General features: G+C 37.6%; 1 protein-coding gene across 1 annotated transcript in view; it reads right to left on the minus strand.

The window, feature by feature from the left end:
• Positions 1–5,542: 5,542 nt before the first annotated feature.
• Positions 5,543–14,574, minus strand: part of LOC140170995 (uncharacterized) — a gene marked incomplete at its 5' end in the record, with an annotated part of 81,166 nt that continues 72,134 nt past the window's right edge. The window contains 5 exon segments of the mRNA XM_072194181.1: positions 5,543–9,190; positions 11,189–11,294; positions 11,297–11,910; positions 11,913–12,114; positions 12,117–12,340. Coding sequence (XP_072050282.1) covers positions 8,739–9,190; positions 11,189–11,294; positions 11,297–11,910; positions 11,913–12,114; positions 12,117–12,340 — 1,598 coding nt within the window.

The following is a 14,574-nucleotide window of genomic DNA, read 5'->3' on the forward strand; positions in this document are numbered from 1 at the left end:
ATTAATAATAATAATAACAATGATGATTATACAAATTAAGAATAGATTATATGAGTTTACAAAATACATCATGTTTCATGCTTAAATATGTATCGACATAGGCTCCTTTGAGACCTTATTGTAACCTGTTGGACCATCTTCATATCATTGTAATCATTGCACAAGATATCTGCATCTTAATCCCCTGAGCACTACCTCCCGATCTAACGTTGCCTCTGATTGGTCAATTACATGATATCTTCATTTTAATCACCAATCAGAATAGAACTTTGTAAATAATTCACATCAATTTTTTTGTGTGGTGAAATTATTCTAACAATGTTGCTGATTGGTCCAATTGATAATGAAAAGTTCTTTTTGGCCAATCGGCAGGTAGTTCTCATGGGGTTGATCTATCATCTTGTGAGCATTTTAGTTAGCACTGTTCAGGCAAATTTACAAGGCAGTGAAGATATCTTACACTTCCCAGAATCCTTTGCAACATGATACATCATTTCATCAAATGACACCCCGTTCCATTTCAGTGTCAAAGCAACACATACATGTACAGACCACGTAAGCTGCCCTGAGCCTTTTTATTGCCAAGGCTTGTGTCCTCCAATTCAGGTCTTATTATTGGCTCACAATGTTAGTAGCAACTGAAGCAAATTAAACATGATTCTTTATTATTTCAAAACCAGATCAGTATATCCAAAACCATGTTCATATCCATACATCAACAAATCGGAAACCATGTGCATGATTAAGCAGATCAAATGTTCGCAGCAGTTAACAACAAAAATACATTACACAGTTAAAACATTGTAAAAATAGAAGATTATCACTTCAATTTCTTGTTATTTATGCATCACTATGGACCACAATAGACTCATCCTAATGACATAGTCCATAACCTCAATTACATAATCATAGTGCAAAATTTGACCTCAAGTTGCAGAGTATGATTTTGTGTACCCAAGGTCATTCAATGAATGTACAAATGTATTGAGGTTTAAGAACTGTGCCCTGATAGATGAGCATGTTGTGGATCTTAGTGTATATTGCATGACATAGAAGACTGCCATCATATCAAGGACTTCATGTTATCAAGGTTAGTACACCCAACACTAGTAAAAGTTGTAACCCCCACCCCCCCAGTAATGCCATCTCCATAATCTGAAAACCAACACCATAGGTTAAACCCCTCACCTTCATTTTTAAGGTTAAGCATTATGGCAGGATTTGTTATTCTGAAAATTCCAGTGTCTGTTGGTGTTAAAATTGGGCACAGGTGAACTACTACTGCTTTTCATTGAAAAATGCCCTTCCGTCAGAAGAAAATCTAATAAATACAGGGGGCACAGTTTCTATTTCCAGTAATGTTTAAGTTCTAACAAATGTTTGATGACCTAAAATCGATAATATGTTATGTAGAGTTTCTAATGGAAGTATATTATCAATTTTACATCATCAAACCTTCGTTAAACAGTACTGGAAATAGAATGGGAATAGATTAAATAACAAAGACATCCACTAAAAAGTCTGTAGGTCTTAACACACTGGGCCTTTACGTTTTGAGCAAGATGGAAGGATGTTCCCAGTTGTCCTTTTTGCAGAATACATAATTAGGAAGTTAGCAACTTTAGTGTTAGGTATATACACACCCTGTGTACATGGCATTGCCCCCATCAAGCAGTCTTCACAAAGTTCATCAAATATCAGCCAACTACCTGCCGATGTAACATTGCCTCTGATTGGTCAATTACGTAACATCTTCACTTAAATCACCAATCAGAATGGAGCTTTGAAAATAATTCACCCCAATTTTTTGCATGGGGAAATTATTCTAACAATGTTGCTGATTGGTCCAATTGATAATGAAAATATCTTTTTGACCAATCGGCAGGTAGTTCTCATCAAATATCAGCCAAGACATATTCATCTTGTCACATTATCATAACTAAATAAAAACAATCGTCTTTCAAAAATATTAGCACTTATACATTACAACAAATTAAAAATATTAAACTAATTTGCTTGCGAGTTAATTATGTGTTCTTTAAATAATGTATTGTTATGTGGTATACTCCATAAACTAAAACATTTAAATGATGCAGAAAAGATTGGGCAACCTAATTTCTTCAAGTGATAAATGGATACCTGTTTAAGGGGGTGCTACATCCATTGCATTTTTTTTTGCATTTTGGGAAGAAATGTGAAAAAAAATTGGACAAAGTGGTATGCAAAATGAAGGGGCAAATCTTCTGGTTCTATTGGTTGCATCGGTATCAATGTAGCTTACATGCTTTTAAAGGTAGAAGCTAAAAAGTAGTACATCAGTGTTGTACCACTTTTTGGCTGTTAGATTAAGTACATATCACATTAAATCCAGGGCTGGATCTTAACTTTGTTTGGCACTATCCAGTAGGGCGTGTAACTCTTAAAATTTACATGCTCAACAGAAAATTCTACAAGCCCGAATTTTTACCAGAAATAATGGTACAATGAATGCGAAAAAGAAGGCGATAGTCTAGTAAGTTTTATACTTTTAAAAAGTTACACGCCTGACAGCAAAAGTACATGCCATTGGCGTGCTGGCGTTTGTAAAAGTCCAGCCCTGATTAGATCTATAGTCAACCATCACCCAATCATAAACAAGTCACTTCTATGATTACAGTAGACTTGTCATGCAACCGTAGTACTACAGACCACATGTGTTTGTTTGAATTTTTTAGGGGAAAACTAGCAAAATTCAGTTTTATTATATTTTTTTTAAATATTATTATTTAAACTATTTACTACTTACTGTTCTAAATCAAATTACCCAATACCGTGTAAAGAATGCTGGAGTCTTTGGTGACCACTATAAAATCACTACATGACTAATATAATCATGATAATAGTATATTTTTCAAATTAATATGTCTGACTTGCAGAGTATATATATAATATTGGCAAGAAGTAATCAACATATGTGACATGATGTCCGTGGGGTCAAAGGCGGCAAATTTGAGATTGAGATAAAGGCAAACATATGGAGTAAAAAACAATAAAATACTTAAGAAAACACACATTACAAAACTTCAGAACTTTAGAACCAAGTATGCTAGACCTGTTTTCAGTATATGATAGCCTAATGTTTGTAGAAGGTTAACAGGGGTGTGATTTAAAGCTTGTGTAATATCCTGAAAATAGTAAACAAATCCAGAAAAACAGCGTGAAATTTGGCAAAAATACCCAAAAATGGGCTGAAAATCAATAAAATTGCGTAAATTTTGGCCACAAAAAAATCTTTGGAAAAATCCAGGTAAAACACCCCTGAAGGTAATATTTATAGTAACTCAATTTTCAAGAATGCCTCCTTTGCCCCCATGGAGCAGATCGTGTCACATATGAAACCATCACATAATTATTAGTAATGTTAAGCTTTCAAGCATCAACCTTAATGGACCAACAATGAGCTATTCCCTTTAAAATCCACAATCCCCCTGTGGAAGCTTTTGGAAATATCTTCCACAGGGGAGTATGAATATCAAATGGAATCAACACATTAGGCAGCTTTATTTGAATTTCACACACCCTCTGAGGAATATTCAACATGAATGTTCCACAGTAGGAGGGTGAGTTTCAAATGCAGCTGCCTAATGTGTTCATTCCATTTGAAATTCATATTCCCACTGCTGAAGCTGTTTTCAAAATCTTCCACGGGGGAGTGTGGATTTTAAATGGGATAGCCCTGTGAAATAGCTGTTATTGTTAGTAAGCAGTGAGCCACTTGCAAACAGTGTGTTAAAACCTTCTATACTGGACACAAAAAGTATCCAAACAATAGCTTAACCCCCTGAACACAACCTGCCGATCTAACATTGCCTCTGATTGGTGAATTACATGATATCTTCACTTCAATCACCAATCAGAATGGAGCTTTGCAGATAATTCACCCCAATTTTTTTGTGTGGTGAAATTATTCTAACAATGTTGCTGATTGGTCCAATTGACAATGAAAACTTCTTTTGGGCCAATCGGCAGGTAGTTCTCATGGGGTTGAAGACACTAAACCTAATTTACCAAATGAAGTAGTCAATAGATTGAGAATTTTGTTCTGCGTACTTTGATACCTCATTTGGCACGATGCACTTTTATTTTCTACAAATTATACCAATTTGAATAAAAAGAGACAAATTTTACATAGACTCTTCTCTCAAAACATGCTAATTATGAGCATGGCGAGTGAGTGTTGATCTATCACGCTATAGTTAGCCCATTAGAATAGCTGTTAGGAATCACCCTGAAGGAGTAAATAGCCCAAATTTGTCTCTTTTGAAATTCTTTCTTTTTCCTCTTCAATTCGGTATAACTTGGGGAAATGAAGTCCGATCATGCCAAATGAGGTATCAAAATATGCAAAACAAAATTACCCTTCTAATGATTACTTTATTTGGTACTTTAGGTTCAGTGTCTTTAAGATATTACCGTTGTTTTACGTGTTCAGATACCTTTTTGTGCACAGTATATAAAGGCAACACTCCTTTCAGAAGAGAACCAGAGGACACATGCCAAGTACAACCTCTCTCTTATTCAAACCTCTTTCATACAAATCTTGCTCTTTTATGGGGTTAAACCAACCCAGATGCTCAACTAGCCTTTGTGTTTTTTGACATTGTCTTCATTTAAATTGACTGGTTCAAATCAATTTTTTTTTTCATTTTACCAAAATGAATCAAATACCTTGTAATAGGTCCACCCATGGTTAACCATTGATCACTCTTATTCAGATGTGTTAACTACAATCTTGTAATACTGTAAAAACTTAATAGTAAGCATATGTGCTTACTATTGAGCGCTTTTGTAAACATGTAATTATACCAAAGTCCGGCGCTTTAGTGACTGAGCTAATGGGGTTGACACACACATTTGCAGGTTTACTTGTTCATAAATAACTATGTGTATCGATGATTTGCTCAAAACCCTTTACACTTTTGTGGATGGGGCTCTCCATGTTTGCATGTTTTAAAAGCGCTCGTATGCTAACTATCGAGTTTTTACGGTAGATTCTTCTACATGTTAACAACAAGCCGTTTACTATATCTCAGTCATGCAGAGGACAAATTATTGAGCTTATAAGGACCAGAACATAATCTTGACCTTTTTACAATCATTTTTCTATTCTGACAAATCCAAAGTTCTCTGTTAACCTGCAATTTTCAGTTCCCCGCAGCAATTTTCTGTTCAAATTGATTTAATCTGATCATCGCGGTTTTGCTTTTCTTGATGTGTGCACATATTTGTCGCAGTAGAAAATTGCAACCGAGTTGTTGCAAAGACATGCATGCAAAATTCCAACTGGTCCTTGGTATCCAACTTAATAAAGTATCAAGCAAGCCCAGTACGCTGAAAGACACTTTGAACATTATACATGGAATGAATATAATGCAGAAACATATAGCGAGGGAGATTGATATATTTGGCATAATAAAGGTGCAAAATGCATTTGGTTTCAATATTATTATCATCAAATTTTTAGCAACTACTTAGGTCTTGATTAAATGATTATCACAAAAAGGTAAAACTGATAGTTCTTCCTTGATTTAGGTTATTTAAGTATACAATATATAAATCAATACAGATATGGATAAGGCGACGAAAAAATAAAAACCCTGTTCTACGGGCGGACGGACCTTTCAAGTAGGGACAGTCGGTCAGGCTTTTTTTCTTCGGAAATTACCAAAAAAAAATCACAAAATAATTTGCAATTTGGGAAAATACAAACAAAAAAATTGTTCCTGAAATTTCCAAAATTTGGGTCAGTACTCATTTGTACGGGAAATTGTTTTTCCCAATTTGTTCAAAATCTGGGTCGGTCGGGCCCGTAGAACAGGGTTTTCTTTTTTTCGTCGCCTAAGGGTAATTGTAGGATTATACTCGTCTGCTTGACACAATAGTTTAAAAACCAATACATCAAAAATAACATTTTAATGATAAATTAAGTTTTTTGCTCATACTACATTATAATGAACTAAACACCACTTTTGATTAATTTCTACTCCGAAAACTAAACAAGGCACATGACACTGATCAAAAAACACACAATTTATCCACAGCCAGGTTCCTTTCCATAGGTTACCTCACATCCAAGCTACTCCATAGGTACTCTTCACCTGCTTGTCCAAAGGTACGGCAAAAATACCCTGTTGCAGATGGGTCCACACTTTAGGAGTCAGAAACTTTGCAAAATGTATTTCAAGCAGTAGTTCCAGCTATCTGTTCAACAGAAGCAGTGGTACCTCATGGATCCTACAGGAGCAACAATGGTAGCATAGAGGTACCCAGTTTGGAACTAGCACCCTCCATATGTATTTTATAGTTGTGGTACCTTGACGCATGGATCGGAAATGTACAATAGAAGTACTTGAGATAAAAGCGCAGTGATTTATAGTGCACTACGCACAGGCACAACGCCTAGACGTTGATCCACAAGCCTCAGCACACTTTACAGATGTACCAGTCAGGAGTCATTAGCACCACCGTGTACTTCACATCAGTAGAACTTCTGGCACTAAAAATGTAGTACCCTATTGAATCTAGTAAGTTGAATCTCATTGTATTTATTAGAGCCCTCTCAATGATCCTGGATGAACAAGCAATTGGCCTGTCACGGCATCTCTCAATGTACATATACATCCACCATATGTAATACTAGCATCGGTACATTGTAATTGGTACTGTAAGTACAGTGGCAACTCGTTAACATGAACCCATAACATGAAGTTCCTGATAACAAGAAGTATGTTTCACATTCCCAAGCATACATTTCACATGTTATTAGAACTGGATAACACAAACTCCTGATAACAAGAAGCATAATCCGTGTCCAAACATGAACGCATGACCTGCCACACAGGAGCCTGGCTGTAGGATTAGCCACACTGGACAACAAAGCACATTTGGCTGGATCTAACAGCACTTGGTTCACACTAACCTTTTTACTGTTGTTAAGTATTGTTCATATCTAATCTAGCCTACAGATTGTAATTTGAATTTGGTTTTTCAAACAGCTGATTAAGTTTTGTCGTTGGTAAATGCCTTAGTGCATTTCAATTTTGTGCATTGTATCCACCTATGTTCATTTTACTATTGATTCCCAATTACCTTGGAAGATTGGGGAAAGTATAAAGAACATCGGACTTTGATCACTGCCTGACATAGAGAACACAAGTAACAAAGGGGTGTGAATTTCAAATGGAGTCGCCCATTTAGGTAACCCCCAATTAAAATTCACTCTCTGTGTGGAAGATTATAAAGTATCTTCCATAGGTGGTGTAAGGATTTCAACCTGAATAGCCCATTCATTGCTTCTTAACAGCACAACAGAAATGTACTGTATAGTGCAATCAGTCAGTGAGCCCCTCAATAATGGGCTATTCCAGTTGAAATCCACAATACCCCTGTGGAATATTTTGGAAATATCTTCCACAGGGGAAGTGTATGTTTTTCAAATGTAACTAGCCAGCGTTAATCATTTTGAAACCCATACTCCCCCTGTATTATGGCTTTACCTATATCTTCCACACCTGGAGTGAGTATTTCAAATGAAATTACGCAATTGTCTATTCTATTCAAAACTCATACTCCCTCTTTGGAAGACTTTAGCTAAATCTTCCACAGGGGTGGTGTGGATTTTAAATGGAATGGCCCAATACCTGTATAAACTATACATTTCTCAAGTATCCATCACATCTTAGTGATGTTGCATACAATGACTTTCGTCAGATTGCACATGTTCGGAACTACCAATTTTGAAAATTGCATTAGCCTATGACAGATATCAAAGATATGTTTTTGCCATACTCGTAAGTTGATTTATGTTACAGACCTATCTCATACTTGACCACAATTACACCCTTGCTACAGTATGCCCAATGAATTACTACCTGCCGATCTAACATTGCCTGTGATTGGTCAATTTCATGATATCTTCATTTTAATCACCAATCAGAATGGAGCTTTGCAAATAATTCACCCCATTTTTTTTTTGTGTGGTAAAATTATTCTAACAATGTTGCTGATAGGTCCAATTGATAATGAAAACTTCTTTTTGACCAATCAACAGGTAGTTCTCATGGGGTTAATAGAATTGAGGGCATAGCCGCTTCTGATAGAACAAATGGATGTAGATGCAATAGGCTATTCAAGTTGAAATCCATACACCCCCTATAGAAGACATAATCTTAATCTCCCACACAAGGTGTGTATAATTTAAATTAGTCACCCATTCAAGTAACTCCATTTGAAATTCACACTCCCTGTGTGGAGGATTAAGGTCATGTCTTCCATAGGGGGTATGTGTATTTCAACTTAAATAAATAGCCCAATAAACATCACTAAAAATGCTACCCTTGTAAAGAATGTTTGGTACGATACAACCATTACTGTGTTTATACACAACAAACTTGTTAACATATTGGCCAGTTATATGCAAGGTCTTTAATATATGAGAAATGATGTGAAGTTCTTGATATACCTATCTATGATTATTGCCCAAGACTATTATAATGATCATGGTAGGCTATTTAAATGAGTTATAAGTCCCAGTACATCTGGTTACCATGAGTATAATAGATGTCGATATCAATAACTTGAGTTACTACCTCATCCTGGTTTTGGGTCATTAATTTCATTAGAGATTCTACCCTTCCATTATGGCACAATAATGGAACACTTCACCTGTTGACCTTGACCTAAGTGCACTACCGTTATACCTAAGGTGGCGTAGGTACAGTTTGCCTTTGTGTAGCTTCAAATGGCTGTGTATTGGGCGTGGCTGGTAACACTCTCTGTTGCTTCTGCGCTCCTGCACGTTTCGGCCTTGTGTCTGGTGGCTGGAAAGGGGCTGCCCCAAATGGATCTTGTGCTGCAAAATTATCCTCAAAACTATGTGAGCGTTGTGTCTCTGGCCTTGCCCCATGCTCTGCGCCGTCTGCAGGAGCGAATGGACGTGAGCCAAAGGCATCCAGGGATTCCTGTGAGCCGATACGTCGGGGTTGAGTTCCAGGACTCGACTTGATGGAATTTGAGGTGGAACTGGAACTACTTCGACGCGACGATCTGGAGCTATTGCTTCCGCTACGACGGCGTCTACCTCCCGAGGAGGTGCGGCTGGCACGTCTGACTCCACCGGCGGTGCTTACCACATGCGGTCTTTTGTGAACCCCTCCTGTTGGTAAATCAAAACTAACCAATGAAATAACAGAGGTGACTGGTGAGTGAGTGTGTTTTATGCAGTTGTTTAAATATGTTTTCCTTTTTGTTCAAATTTTCATAATTGGCAGAAAATCACTGTATTGGCTGTAAAGTCATGTAGTTGTGGTTATTGCATCATGCCAAATTTCAGTTTAGGGACCATTCACAAACACTTGTTGGGGGGCTGATGCAAAAAGGGGGCCCTTAAAAGTTTTGACCCTCCTAATGGGGCCCTGAAAAAAGTTACCAGAAATTAACCCAGAAAAATTGAGTTTATATGCTTTTCTATGGGGTTGACCCATAATTTTCATATCAAAAAGGGGCCCTGAAATTTTTAAGATCTGAAAAGGGGGCCCCGAAAAATTTTGGCAAAGAATTTTTTTGCATCAGGCCCAGGGTTGTCACCAGGACCAAAAAAGTACTGGTTAAAATATTGAAGGCGAAGTGTAGCGAAAGCTCTCGCGCTTTGCACTATCTTTTTAGTGAACGCTTAGGGATTGGGGAATAGGCTTTGAGGGTACCACCCACTAAAAACATTTTCTTGCTCTTTTTATGATGAAATATCATCATCCACTTCCGAAATGTAAAAAAAAAAAAAAAAAAAAAAATGTTTGTGAACAGTCCCTTACTAAATATTGGGGAAAATGCCCCCCTCACTGCTCTGGAAAACATAACAAGAATCACTCCCCTCAGACTTGAAATATCAAAAGGCATTTGCAGGAAATACTTCTCTCCTGTGCTGATATTATGAACAAGATTAAGTTTACATTTTCTTATTGTAAATATTTGAACTATCATAATTTTATACATGATTAAATATAGCCTTTAGATATTGTTATGTTCTGACATGGAAAATCATGATAATATCACCAGGATCCACAACATGCTCATCTATCGGGGCTTAGTTCTATAACCCCAATACATTAATATATGTATTGAATGACCTTTGAAAATTTGGGTACAAAAACTCATACTCTGCAACTTGAGGTCAAATGTTGCACTATGATTGCTTAATTGAGGTTATTCAACTATGCCCTTGGGATGAGGCCATTGTGGTCCATAGTGTATAAAGATTTAACAAAAAATATCTTCAAATTTTTTTAATGCTTTACTTTTGCTAACCATAGAAGTCATTTTCCTCCTAAGATTATGTAAATGTGCAATGTTAGTCTACATGTATTTGCTTGATCTGTATGTAACATAAAATGCAAGGCATATGCATGTATCAAAACAAAAAATGTCATTTAGTAATGTTTAAAAATAGAAACCATAACAATGATGATGGTAACTAAATGAGATGGCCCTATGTTATTTTGTTTTACTGCCCTTTGCATAAGCCACATGAAATTCACTAAAAAACCTTTTGATTAAGATTTATATTTAAGCACTTGTAGGTCACTACAAATCTGCACATATCAGAAGGAAAATTGCACAAATGAAAGAATGTCCTTAACCCCATGAGAACTACCTGCCAATTGGTCAAAAGAAGGATTTCATTATCAATTGGACCAATTAGCAACATTGTTAGAATAATTTCACCATGCAAAAAAATTGGTATGAATTATTTTCAAAGCTCCATTCTGATTGGTGATTAAAGTGAAGATATCATGTAATTGACCAATCAGTGGCAATGTTAGATCGGCAGGTAGTGCTCAGGGGATTAACAAATTAAAGTTCCCAAGAAGGTAGGGGTTTGATGAAGTAGTGTCAACATGTTTGCTAATTCAGATTTTGAGATTTTGAACTGTGGATCACATCAAGTTTAATTTGAGATTGCAATTTTGATTTCACTCTCACAGAAACTAAATTAAAAACTCTTTGCCAACTCGGTCTAGCATGACAAGATTTTACAAATTTCCAGTTGGCAGTGACATCAGATTGCAATGTGTGCATTGTCCTTTGATGTGCGTACGCTAAAAGCTACGAGATGAGATGATACGGTTACCATGGTAACTGTTGCCTTAATTACCTGATTCTTGTTTCAGTTTGAGATGAGATTGCACATTTGTTTCCTTACTAACGGTGATTTGCGTCGCAACCGATTCAAACGGTACCGCCCCAAACAGATCTGGCTGATGTTCCGTCTTGGCAGCGCCACCGCAGCTGGTTCTGCAAACGGTTTGGCACCAAACATGTCCATTTCAGTTGGAGAAATTGGCGGCGTTGGATTGCCGACGGATTGCTGCGTTGCAGCGGAACGCTGTGATTTGGCTTTGTGTCCTCCACTGGTCGCCGGTTGCGAGTCTGGTCGCTTCTTAGATGATGCGGGGAAAGGTGCCTTGGCAAACACGTCCGAGCTTTCCGACGACGTCCTGCTACCCTGACGTGTTACCTTTGGGTGGTTGAACGGCGCCTCCACAAACGGGTCGGTTTCTGCTTGAGTTGGGGGCGAAATTGGTGGAGTTAATGTACAAGAACTCAACGGTTCAGTCCTTTGGTTAAATTCTGGTTGCTTTATAGGTCCTTGTGCTACAAATGGTGTATGACCAAACGGATCTGGTTCTGGGCCGGTATCAACTAAGAGGCCCACAGCCACTCCTATAGCAGGTGGTGTATGATCACCAAGATTCAAGCCTGCCAATTCGGCATCGGATAAATCTTGATCATCGACAGCAATCAGATTACCACCCAACGAGTCATTGTCAAGGTGAAAGGAATCATCATCGCTCTCGTCCGAGGAATTATCACGCCCAAAAGACCGCGATGGATGTGCTCTTCGTCGACTCGAGTCTTGGAATTCTCATAGTTAAATTCACGGCTATCATTGTCTTGATCGCTACTGGAATGACTAGTGCGTCGTGGAGAGAAGGGAGCTGCTCCAAATTCATTGAGCTGTCTGATGGGATCGCTGAATTTGAAATCCGGATTGATTCCAGATTGATCTCCAGTTCCCTGAGCAGGGCATTGTCACGTATGCTACCAAAGTCATCGTTAAATCCATTAGCATTGCTTAATATATCATCACCGAGCAGTAGATCACCAACAGGCAGTCCTTCAGTTGGGGTGGTTACTGACCCTTCTGTAAATGGCTGCGCACCGAACACATCAACACTTGGTGGCGCTCCTTCTCTTGAAGTGGATTGATCCGCTTCTGTCTTCCTTGGTCCTTGTTGGTTTCCACCTAAATATGATAAGGCAACAAAAAATAATCAGTAACCATAATACTAAGGGAACAAACCAAAAGATCGATGACGTCCCTGCCAGAAACGTAATAAAGAAATGTTGAAAATGTTGACATAATAATAATGATGACACAATCTTCAGACCGATGTTTTTGAACAAACGTAATCGAGTATTTTCACCCCCTCCCCCCTAAACGAAACTAGTTTCGTTTATAGGACGTCATCGATCTTTTGGTTTGTTCCCTAACAGAGAACACTCACTAACTCAAAACACAGGAAATTGTGATTTCCTGTTTGCAAAGTTTATTAGCTTACTAAATGGGCTATTCCAGAAATTAATGGCACCCCCCCCCCCAAGAAGACGGTTAAGTTTGTACCATAAATTTTGAGAATTCCCAGTCCAAAATTTTAAACAAAAAATGGGAATTCCCATTTTGACAGTAAAATGATTACAAAATTGTTAATTCCCAGTGTCCCTAAAAAGAAAAGCTAATTTTGCCAAAATTTTTGGGAATTCCCAAGCTTAAAGGAAATCTGTACCATAAACTAATCAATGGCTAATATAGTTATATACCCCTAAATTAAACATACCAGACGGTCTATATGAATTTCGAATATTCCTAACAAAGAAAAAGCACTTTTAATCCTTCGCTTTCTGCGATTCATGGAAGCCGCCATGATAGCTGCTTGCTAATCCTTTCTGCCACAAGCGGTAGTGTAACATTTCACACAGACCCTCGGCTACCTTCGGCGCGAAATGCGTGTGTTGCTTTATGGCATTCGCGACCCCCACAGTGAATTTTGTTTTTAGTGCTGTTTTTACACTTTTCGTTCTCAAAAGACATTGCTGATCATAAATATTACTTGAAATACATTTTTTTATGTTCTTCTGTAGTTTTATGGGTAAGAATTGTTGCGTTATCTTTTGAACGAATGTGGAATCTGAACTTTGGTAGTATTCGCTTCGTGTCACCAAAGTTCACGAGGGACGAGGCTTGTGGCACGGATTTCGCTGGTTTCAAAATTGGGGTACCGTTACAGCGTAATAAAAATACATCGGTATCAATATGGCAGCCACCATGGATTGCAAACTGACGGCTGATCGTCGTGAGGAATTAAGAATTTCTCCTTTATTTGGACGTATATAAGTGTGGGACTTTTACTGTTTGTCGTTTTTATTATTACTGCAACTATATAGCCATTGATTAGTTTATGGTACAGATTTCCTTTAAAAAGGTGTCTTTCTTGGGAATTCCCATGTCTTCTTTAGGGTTGTGAAAATAATGACCATTTTTGTTTGGGAATTCCCAGAGCAAAAAATGGTGATTTTGGGGAATCCCAGGTCTTCTTTAGGGGGGGGGGGGGGGGCCTTTAATTTCTGGAATAGCCCAATGTATTAGCTTAAGGATGCACACAGGATCACTGAAGTGTTACATGGCCAAAATTGAGTTTTCATCACTAATGTCATCTTCAAACCGTATTTTATCTTGTCATTAATAGATTTTAAAGAAATCTTAACATTTGAACCATAAGAAAAGCTATTTTAAAGACCCCTTTTCATTAAAAATTCGTCAAAATGCAAAAGCAAATAAATCATTGTTTTCCCGCAATAGATCGCGTTCTCGTAACGCGCACTGTGGCGCACATCTAGCAAAGACACGCAAACATGGTAAACTGGATGGGCGAGGTGATTGCTGATTGAGGCGCTGGAGTCGCCAATCGCGATCACTACCGTATGTTATCGTATTGATCTCTTCCAAGGTAGTTAAAGCTTGCACCATTGCATTGCGAAACTGCGGGGTTTACAGACCACCACCTTCCCGTCCCCAGAATCAGTAGGCCTACTCGATACATTTCGCCAAAAAGTGCTGGTATAGTGGTGTAAATTAGTCTCTTTTTTATATGAACATAGCCTAATAGTGAATCTTTTGTTTGTTTTTGTTTTGTTTTTCAAGTTTCATTCTCAACTTGAAAAGATGAAATTTATCTGTAAGAAGTAGTTACCCGTAAGAAGCCCTGTAGGCCTAATGATGACTCAATCTGGTAGATACGATAGAAAACGTAGGCCCTAAATATTTTGCTAGTAGGCTAGACTTAGCCCGTAGGCCTATATAGTACATCATTAGGCTTATTATTTTATGTTTAAAATTTGTTTTATTTTATTCATTCATTCATTCATTCATTTCATGACCATTAACGCAATGTCAAAAACGTTGACATTTCAATACATCAT

Source organism: Amphiura filiformis, chromosome 15 (genome assembly GCF_039555335.1).
Source record: "Amphiura filiformis chromosome 15, Afil_fr2py, whole genome shotgun sequence".
Classification (NCBI taxonomy): domain Eukaryota; kingdom Metazoa; phylum Echinodermata; class Ophiuroidea; order Amphilepidida; family Amphiuridae; genus Amphiura; species Amphiura filiformis.